Here is a 10,104-nt window from a genome sequence, read left to right as displayed (position 1 = left end):
GAAGGAAGGAAGGGCTTTACTGAATCCAAGTCCGCTGGCACGTGCATAGAACAGAGGCGCCCCCCAGAAGGCCGCTGCCCTCCCCAGGCTGCCCCTCCGTCCCAAAGGTGGGAAGATGTACTCTCTGTGTCTGGATAGTGCTGGCGCACGGCTGCGCGGCATGGCGGGAGCGGCAGGTAAGGCAAGTTCATGTTTTCCTACGGCCTGCCTTTCCCCCCCCCCCGCGCGAGCCCTCCCCATGCACACATGTTCCTTGAGCATGTGAGATGGGGATGACTCCAAAGGTTATAGCTAGTGAGCTCCGTGGCTGAACGGGCATTTGAAGGAGGACGCCCTTCCCCAGAACAGCAGCTCTAGATGTACAGTTCGTGTTTGAAGCGTTACCCTCCTCCACTACCAACGAGAGCTCACGAGCTGCCCCCCCGCCCCCCGTTGAGGCTTTTCTAGTACGAAAACCACCTGGCCTTGACCCTAACCGTTTCCACCTCACTGGGCGGGGGGGAGGGGGTCGTCGAGCCGCGCGCAAAGCTTCGTCTACTACGCCTGCGGCTCCTCTGAGCTGAGGTGCGGGGCCGCGCGCCAAATGCGCGCTTTTTTTTTTTTTGCGATGCTCGGTCCTCTCGCTCCGCCACGTGCCTCCGCGCGCCGCCGCGGAGAAGCCCCCCGACGGCCTCCCTCCGCCTGACCCTCCCCTCCCCGCTTTTCTTCCCTTCCAACTCTCCCCCTCCCTGCCTCCCTCCCTCCCAGCATGTTTGACGTGATTTCTCCTGGATACCGGCGGACCAATCCGGAGGAGGCGGAGGAGGCGACGGAGCCAATCGGCAATCGTTACTACCTGTGGACAATATTTTTAGCTCGAATAGGAATTAAAAAAGAAATGTAATGAGAAGGGAAAGGGGGAAAAAAATAAAAGAATTTTATTCTCTTCATACAATTACTGCACCACGTGTTTGCGTAAGTTGTGTCATTTAGAAAAAGCAACCTATGACCGCGAAAGAAGCGGAGAAAAACCGAATGCGTATAACCCGAAAAGTCAGTTTCACGTTAAGAAACCAGATGCCCCTGCCTGCTGAAAGCCGACGGACTGCTGCCAACCTAACCACCGCACGAGGTATTTCGCGTACTCCCGGCACAGACGGACGGCCGCCGCATCACCTTTGAGGATGCCCATCCAGGACTTGGGGCGGATTGCAGCCGCTTTTGCGAAGAAAGGAAGGAGCGCCTAACTCTTCCCAATCTCGGAGCCATGACCAGACTGCAAGGGCTCCTGCCCGGCACAGCAAAGCTTCCTTTAGGTGTACTCAAAAGAGAGAATCGGGAGCCGGATTTCCCTTCTGACGGCGGGCGGATCTCCGCGACCACTGGCTTTCCTTCGTCCTTCTCCCACCAGCTCAACAAGCGGGGAAAACTGGCTGCCACCCTTTCTCTGGTCCGCGTCTTGCCCTCCGCTCCTGCCGCCGCCGTCGCGCTGCCGGTTTTTCCACCCTGGTTCAGCCCAAAGAGTTACAGCCGCACCAGCGCGCAGGGCGAGAGGCGCACCTCGACGGGGCGGCGGCGGCGGGAAGGAGGTGGGGGGGAAGGAAAGAGGGAGAGGCGACGCGCCCGGAGTATGCTGCCCAGTCACTACTGACTGACAGGTTTGGGAGCCAATCCGAAGACAACAAAAGGGAGGGCTGACCCAGAGTGCCTCGGTCCTATGGCAAAAATTAAGAGTTGGAACACCTGGGTAGGCCAGTTCCCATTACCTGCAAGGTGGGGGGAAAAAGAGAACACCCACAAGGAAGGGACTGATTTAATTATTTCAAATGTAGGACTAGGTGATACTTTTTCTACCTAATGGGGAGATGGTCCCACTTAGCCATTCCCGAGCTCTGTTTCTCTTGCGGCTGGCACTCAGGGAACTGGGGGGGGGGGGAAATGTTCTCCCCACCGATGTCCTCAGTTGTTCCCCTCTTTCCCGACATGCTCACCCCCATTATGTTCAGTTGTGGGTACTTTTCATCTTTAGTATGGATATATCCGAAACAAGGCGCATTCTGTTTCCTCTGGAGCGGTGTGTGTGTGTGGGGGGGGAAGTGATCTGGCTCTCCCTGGACTACTGCCGGAGAATATAAGGAGAAGGACAACTCGAAAAAAAGGGTTAAGTGCAAAAAATGTGAGTAGAAGAGGAAGGTTTTCTACCGAAGTCCAAAGGCCAGATCTTGGGGGGGGGGGGGGAGCACTCACAAAACAAAGGACAACAGCAGCCTATTTATATTTTAGGAAGATTTGTTGCATTTTCTTTCGTATGGCGCTAAGAAAATATGCGTCATCATGACAGCAAGCAAAGATATTTTTGAAGGGAGGGGTTCTATCATGTGTATGTGTAAGAGAGCCTGTAGCTGTATACACAAAACGCATTGCAAGCGCACACTCTTCTTACTCGAGCTCACACACATACACATCCGTCTGTCATGACTCAGTCCATCCAAGATGAGTGTGGGCTTGTGTTTTTTTTTTCTCTTCACAGGTGCTTGACTTCCCCTCACAGAAGGGCAAAAAAATGAAGAGGTTCACTTGAGTGCACTTAGTGGATTATGGTCATTTGATTCCTTGCCTTGGTGAATTGGGCCATTAATAAAGCCACCTCTTGTCTCGATGAATGCCCTGGCCTCTGTTGGTCATGCTAGGTGTGGGTCTGATGATATACAGTAGCGGGGGTGGTTTTATAAAGATAATAACTGTAGCAACTATCCGATCAAACTGGGTCTTCCTTTTGCTTTTTGTAAATTTCAAGTAAGCGCGGTGCCTTTGGCATGCTAGGAATTGCAGACACTGTTGTTTTGGACAAACGGATTTCACCAGAAACAATTGTTAGAAACTGCAAAAACTGCTCCCCCAAGAGAGAGAGAGAGAGAAATGCATGTACCGAGAAGGAGGAGGAAAACCTAGAAATTTGGGAAGTGCGGCGCTCCTTCAATCTCCCTTCAGTTTGGGGGATGGAATTACCTTCTGTTGGTAGTCCTGAAGGATAAAAACATCGATTTCCGCAAAGCTGGAGGTGCTGCTGAACAATGAGCCCATCTTGTAGGACAGTTTCGGAGAGACGTGCCCCCTTCCTAAATGGCACTTCCGTCACCCAACAGTATCATTTCATTCCCCAGCAGGCAAGTGATTTATTTGTTTCATCTGAAGGAATATATAATAAGGGAAAGGGTGACGGGCCTTTTTCCGAAGGAAGCCACCGCATCCGCCCGGGTGGGGCGCTGCGCTGGGTCCCGGTTCTCTCCTTCCCTGCAGTCTCCCGGTAAAGGCGAGGGGGCGCTTTCCTCTACGACGCCCAAGGCAGAAGAGCATCCTGGGAGATGTAGTTTCCGCCACCCTGGAAAGGAGGCGAGAAGCCCAGAGGACAGACGTACAGGCTTGACGTCACTGCCAGCCCCATAGCAGCGGGAGGTGGGAGTGAACGTAGGGAAGGACTAATGCTCATTGGCCCCTCCGAGGAAGGGGAGTGGAGAGCAGCAGCCCAGCCAAGAAAATGGCGATGAGCACCATCTAATGCCAATCTAGGAAAATATGGGTATCGAAGGCGGGGGCAGGGAACCCGGGAGCGAACATATAGGAGGCACTTGCAAGGACTGGGGAGCCTCCAAGGTGGGGAGGGGACACTCAAAACAAACAACAACAACAAAAAACCCTGCAGAAGTGTGAAAACAGCTGCCAGAAAGAAAAAAACGGTGGAAAAAGAAAAAAAGCCCGAGAAGATTTATTATTTTAATGTGAGCTTTCGTGGACAAGTCCGCTTCGTCACTACGCCTAAGAAGGACGACGAAGTGACCGGGAAAGAGGAGAGAGAGAAAAACGAGATCTGAAAAATAGAACACCAGTGGTGCAAATGTGGCCAGAATACTAAGGAGGAGGGAGATACGTTTTGCCCGGTTGTTTGTCTGGCGGAGGAAAGCAGACGCAGGTGAACAGAGAGACCTTCTGGGCCGCTCTTCTGCTTTCGCGCTTGCAGGTTCCCCCCCCCCGCCCGCTCGAGAGAAAGCAACACCACCACCCCGTTTCCTGGCAAGGATAAGAGAGAAGCGTACGGGACAGAAGGAGGGTTACACGGAAGGTGGGTGGGTTGGCAGTACAATTTTATTGGCATGAGAAGAAGCCCAATAGGAATCCGCGTCCGGAGCCGGGGCCGATCGATTGGCAAGTTAGTGGGTGGGGCCGGAGAGGCTTGTGGGCGGACAGCGGGTGGGCGTAACCACATAGGAGGGAAGGGGCGGGGCAAGGGAGGGCATATATAGGGGCGCGGGCCGTGGTCGGCCGCTACAAGAAGACTTCTAGCAGCTGCATCGGAGGGGGACCGCTGTCTGTGGCCCAGGGGTGTGAGAAGCGCAACCTTCCCTTCTCCTAGCGCCCTTTCTGGGGAATGGGTTTTCGGTACTGAGCCCCTCCATTCTTCCTTTATCCCTCCCTCCTACCCGGACTTTCGCCGGGACTGTTTGCACTATTCACGTCATCTTCCCCCACTCACCTCGGGTGAGTATCGCTCGCTTTCTTTCTTTCTCTCTCTCTGCGCGTACGTCGAGTGGGGTGGACGGTGGAGCCGCTCCCACCGAGCCTACTACTAGCTCTGAGGGAGAGCGGGCGGTGGCAGAGCAGTGACTTGGCACAGACCGGTGGGCTTCGGCGAGGGGAGAGGCCTTCTCTCTGTGTGTGAAAGAGTGTGTTGTGTGTGTGTGTGAGAGAGAGTGAGTGTACTGGGGAGCGATTACCGCGCCCTCATCCTCGCAGCGCGGGTTTGAGGTGTGTGGGTGAGTGGGGAGGTTCCAAGCAGCCCCACAGATGGACCTCGGTGGGGCATAAGGAGGGCTGGGTGTGTATAGGAGGGGGAAGCTTTTGTGCCTTGCCCCCACTGAAGGAGATAGATATTTAGAGAGAGCGAGAGAGAGAGACGCTGTGGGAGCAGCTGTGACGGAGAACGGGGTGGTGGTTGTTTTTTTTTAAAGAAGGATGGCATTGCCCCCATTGAGGCAGCGGGGTGGGACGGGTGTGGAGAATTGGGGTTTTTTTTTGGGGGGGGGAGTGGACGACGGGACGGTTGACCGGCCGAGGGAGGCTCGCCTGTTAGTTCGGACGGAGGCGAGCAAGGGTGTTGGCAGGAGATTTGACAGGGCAGCCCTGGCTGAGGGTGTTGACACAGCCCTGCAGAGGAAGGAGGAGGGAGGGAGGGAGGGAGGGAGGGAGGGAGGCGGAGATGGCTGGCGGGCGCAGCCCCTCGGAGGGGGGGGAAAGAGGGGCTGGGCCAGCGTTGTTGGCACAAGACCCGCCTCGCGCGGCGGGAGGGGCTCTTTGGTTAAGGTGTGGGGGGGTGTTCTGCTGCTTGGCACAGCTCTCTCCTCCTCCCCCCCCCCTTCCCACCATCTGGGTGCTTGTGTGGGGAATGGAGGCTGGCAGAGCCCCGCCCCTGGTTAGGAGAGAGGGAGAGGCGGCTGAAGTGTTGGGACTGCCCCCTCGAAGGTTGGCAGGGGTGGAAGGGGGGGCGCAGCCTGTCGGGGGGGGAGTGCAGTTGGAGACGGTGTGTGTGTGGGGGGGAGGGACTGGCACAATCCCACCGAGAAGAGGCGCGTCGGGGGAGGGGAAGGGCAGTTGTTTTTTTTAAGGGCCGCAGCTAGTCTGGAGCTGGGCTGAGACTGGGAGGCCAGTTTGGTTTTGTGGGTGGGAGGAGGCAGGGAGGGGATGTAGGTTCTCCAGGGAGAAGAGTAGGAGGGGGGAGCTTGAGGCCAGGGATCCCGTTTCCACAGAAGAGGTTTTAATAAATTGTGCTCTACTCTACACCCTGTGCTGGTGGAAAAAGGAGAGGGAGGGGAAAGGACACTGGAAGTGGGACACTGGAGAATTGGGCCTGCTGGGCTTGATCAGGGGGGAGAGAGAGAGAGAGAGAACTTGGCCAATCATTGGACCCTTCATAGAAAGCACTTTCTCCTTAGCTGCTGCTGGAGCTCAAAAAGCTGTGAGCAGAAATCTAATGAGACCCAACTGCCTGGTTATGTAACCCGTGTACTCTGCTTAAGATTCCTTGTTTTCCCTTCATAATTCTCTCCACCTCCGACACCACCACTGCTATGATTCATGCAATTAACAGGTTTAACTAATTTTAAACAGGCTTTGTTATAGACAGAAAATGTTTGAAATGTTTCAGGTTTAATTAGCTTAGCTCTCTGTGTCAGAGAAGAGAGGATAAAGAATAGTGTTAATTTTTGCCCCCCTTGAAAGAATAATATCTTTCCTATACTGCAGGGGAGGTTAAACAGATGGATTAATAAATCATTTTCAATGTTCTGTACAACTCCCCCAGTCAGATCCTCTGTACCTGATGTGTTCCATTTGTAAATATCGTCTATTTGCCCTTGATCTTTCCTTATCCCCACCCAGTGCTGATCCAGCAATCGTTTAAAGGTCGCCTCATCATACAGCTGGTGGTTTTCTTATCATTTAAAGAGGGCAGAACAAAAGGGAAATGATTTCAGAAGCCGAGTTAGCCACTGAAAATCAACCATTTGGGGCACGGAAATAAAATCCAATTATTTTGAATGTCCTTGTTTTCCAGATTGCAAACTTTACTAGATTTTAAAACCAATGTTGCAGTGCAGTGCTGTTAACAAAAACAAGCCATCAACAGGGGAGGAAATACAACTTTGTGCTAATTTTTCTATTTAGAACCTTCTAGTTTGTAGCAGTATGGTTTTTCTTTTTTAATGTTGACTTTGTATTTCATGTTTTATTAGATCTACATAGGAATTGTTTTAACTTTGATATGAATAGAACCCAAATCTCTCATATAGTACTGTACAAGGATTACATTTGCATTGTAGAAATTAATATATTCTTTAGAGATTGGCTTGGATTTGTAATTTTTAAAAATGTTTATGCAATTACAACGGTTTCTTTTGATTTGTCTTAATGAACATTTGTATTGCATACACCTGTTTTGATAATAGTTCTGAAATTTGGCACATCTTTCAAAGCTCCTGATTTATTTCCAGATGTAGGTATTATTGTATTTGGTACATTTGTCTTTGAGGTGAAATAGATTTGGAATTCTGCCAATATTGAAAATAATCCATTGCACTTAAAGCTAAACAATTTTTAATTTAGGCATATTGAAAAGAATGCTAACATGTTACAGCTGGGTTTAATAATCACCAAAATAGAGGTTTGATCACTGAACCTTGACAGATTCCAAAATTAATAGTGAGGCCTAATAAAGGCGTAAATAGCTTTTTGAAATTTGTTTTGTGCTATCAGAGCTACCCTTTTTTATATCTGAAGTTCAATTGATTTTCTACTGCTCAGGTTACATTCTAAATACATACTTATTCTTCTCTGTTTTATTTTTTTGTATTGCATACTTGGAGTTTTAAATGCTATGTATCATACCTGTTAATATCTTATTGCTGTATTTCCTTCTATAAAGCTGTTGTATTTGTGCTTGGTGTGTTTAATGTGGTCAGCTTTTAAGTGGCATTTGCAGTGCCAGTGTGTTGCAAATGTCTGTCTGCAGCAGAGAGAATGTAACCTATTTTAAGTGAAGTGTAAGGCTAAAATAATAGGCCTAAGTCAACTTGCTGTTGCACTTTCCTTATCTGGATCTTTGCTTTTCTTTTTCTTAAAGGAACAACGCTACTCAAGGTGAAGAATAGTCTGCTAGAATCAGCACTTTGAACAAAATTTGCTTTCCTCTGGTATTTTGAACATTTTCCCCCCGGTCTTTGTGGTTTGAAAACGGAGACTTTGCAATTCTGTGCCGTAGCAGCTATGCAGCTTGAAATACAAGTAGCACTCAATTTCATTATTTCATATTTGTACAATAAGCTTCCCAGACGACGTGTGAACATTTTTGGAGAAGAACTTGAAAGACTCCTTAAGAAGAAGTATGAAGGGCATTGGTATCCAGAAAAGCCATACAAAGGATCAGGGTTTAGATGTATACATGTAGGAGAGAAAGTGGACCCAGTTATTGAACAAGCATCCAAAGAGAGTGGTTTGGACATTGATGATGTGCGTGGCAATCTGCCTCAGGATCTTAGTGTCTGGATTGACCCATTTGAGGTTTCATACCAAATTGGTGAAAAGGGACCAGTGAAAGTGCTTTATGTGGATGACTCCAATGAAAATGGATGTGAATTGGATAAGGAAATCAAGAATAGCTTTAATCCAGAGGCCCAGGTGTTCATGCCAATAAGTGATCCAGTATCTTCTGTCTCAAGTTCTCCTTCACCTCCCTTTGGTCACTCTGCAACTGTGAGCCCAACCTTCATGCCCCGGTCCACTCAGCCGTTAACGTTCACCACTGCCACATTTGCTGCCACCAAGTTTGGCTCAACCAAAATGAAGAACAGCAGCCGTACCAATAAAGTTGCCCGCACTTCTCCCACTAACCTGGGCTTGAATGTCAATGATCTGCTGAAACAGAAGGCCCTTTCCTCTTCCATGCACTCTCTCTACGGTCTTGGCCTAGGTAGCCAGCAAATTCCTCAACAGCAGCAACCACCACAACAGCAGCAGAAGACGTCTGCCCTTTCTCCTAACGCAAAAGAGTTCATCTTCCCTAATGTACAGGGCCAAGGCAGTACAAGCAGTTTGTTCCCTGGTGACAGTCCCCTTAACCTTAGTCCTCTCCAGTACAGTAATGCCTTTGATATGTTTGCAGCCTATGGAGGTCTAAATGAGAAGTCTTTTGTGGATGGCTTGAATTTCAGCTTAAATAGCATGCAGTACTCTAACCAGCAATTCCAGCCTGTTATGGCTAACTAAAAAAAAATGAAATAAAATAAAATTTGCAAATCATATTGTACAAGTTGAAATGCACGTACCCAAGGGTGTATCTTTTTCGCTCTTGAGTTTTTAAAAAAGCTTGTAGTATGAATACGTTCAAGCTTGGTTAGATAAGGACAACATGCATCTTTTTTTTTCATTTGCCAACCAAGCACAAAGTTATTTTTTACTGACTGTACATTAAATATACTCAAGATATGGCCTCTTACAGTATTTAAGATATAGCAAGGACATGGCTGATTTTTTTATATATAAAAAATTGGCACTAATAAGTGGGTTTCTTGGTCTTTTCTAATTTAATTTAGTACGAAGTTTGTAAAATATCAGAGTATATATTGTTTCTACAACATGGTATTGCATTTTTATCTTTTTACTACAGTGATCTGTGACAACTGCAGCAGTTTCATGTTGTATTTTTTTTACTGAAATTATAAAATCCATCTTAAAAAACATCAGTTCTAAAAAGTGTACAAAATATTCCTTAAGCAGTGGAATTCAAATTGTATGGAATACTTTTCCAAGAAAGAAACACAAATTGTATTTTCTGTTAAAAAGTTTAAAGATTTTTTGCTATATATTATGAAAGAAAATGTAATCGTAAATATTAATTTTGTACCTACATTGTGCAATACTTGAAAAAGGTATAAAAGTATTTTGAGTCAGTGTCTTATGTTAAAGAGAGGGACTGAAATAGTTTATATTAAGTTTGTATTAAAATTCTTTAAAATTCACCAGTTTTTGTGGTCTTGTTTTAATGGGTAAACAACAGTAGTGGAGAGAGTGAGTGGACTAATCAGTCATGTAAAGTAGTATGCTGCCTTGATGCATTATGATGATCTGGTATGCTGCTTACAAAATTTCCAAAGCCGAGTCAGTATTCAAACATTTGCTAGGTAGGTCCTGGTTGGTAGAGAATTATGCACAGGGCAAGGGCATGGAATTCCATGCAGGTGCTTGAGTGGGCTGGTGGAGAAGGCAGGACTTGTTCTGCTTCTCCTCTGTGCCTAGAATAGAAAGCAAATGAGGAGGAGGGAAGCCTCTGTTCTTCATCCAGCAGTGGGTTGTTGTAAGAAAAATTGAATTCTTCATCTTCCTGTGCCATCTCATGGCACCCTAGTAATCTCTTATGCAAGCCGGAAAATGTTCTGGGCTTTTTAATCAGATTGGAAAACCATGACGGTTTATTATATTTGTTTTGCTTGAACAAGCTTCATCATTCGTTCCTCCACTGACATTTTGTCTGCCTGATCAGTTCATGTTGACTATTATACTGCAAATATGAGCTAAAAA

The 10,104-nt window shown here is 47.9% G+C and overlaps 1 protein-coding gene and 1 long non-coding RNA gene across 4 annotated transcripts; both read left to right on the top strand.

Annotated features, from left to right (window-relative positions):
• Positions 1 to 17: 17 nt before the first annotated feature.
• Positions 18 to 934, top strand: LOC144586280 (uncharacterized). Its single transcript, XR_013541014.1, has 2 exons — positions 18 to 176; positions 748 to 934. It is a non-coding gene; the product is annotated as an uncharacterized LOC144586280 (long non-coding RNA).
• A 3,336-nt stretch (positions 935 to 4,270) lies between these two features.
• On the top strand, positions 4,271 to 9,545 carry TOB1 (transducer of ERBB2, 1). Of its 3 annotated transcripts, none has more exons than XM_020815036.3 (2): positions 4,271 to 4,515; positions 7,652 to 9,545. In XM_020815036.3, the coding sequence occupies exon 2, from the start codon at positions 7,795 to 7,797 to the stop codon at positions 8,791 to 8,793; it is 999 nt and encodes a 332-aa protein (XP_020670695.1). In that variant the 5' UTR covers positions 4,271 to 4,515; positions 7,652 to 7,794; the 3' UTR covers positions 8,794 to 9,545. The 3 variants fall into 3 exon arrangements, with proteins under 3 accessions (XP_020670695.1, XP_078240360.1, XP_078240361.1); XM_078384234.1 differs by lacking the exon at positions 4,271 to 4,515 and adding an exon at positions 5,299 to 5,496; XM_078384235.1 differs by lacking the exon at positions 4,271 to 4,515 and adding an exon at positions 5,651 to 5,989.
• The last annotated feature ends 559 nt before the right edge of the window (positions 9,546 to 10,104 follow it).

The sequence above is a fragment of the Pogona vitticeps genome, chromosome 2, assembly GCF_051106095.1.
Source record: "Pogona vitticeps strain Pit_001003342236 chromosome 2, PviZW2.1, whole genome shotgun sequence".
Classification (NCBI taxonomy): Eukaryota; Metazoa; Chordata; class Lepidosauria; order Squamata; family Agamidae; genus Pogona; species Pogona vitticeps.
This window is presented reverse-complemented; position numbering and strand designations above follow the sequence as displayed.

Coding starts and splice junctions, on each gene's coding strand:
- TOB1 (XM_020815036.3), top strand. CDS start 7,795: ATGCAGCTTGAAATACAAGTAGCACTCAATTTCATTATTTCATATTTG.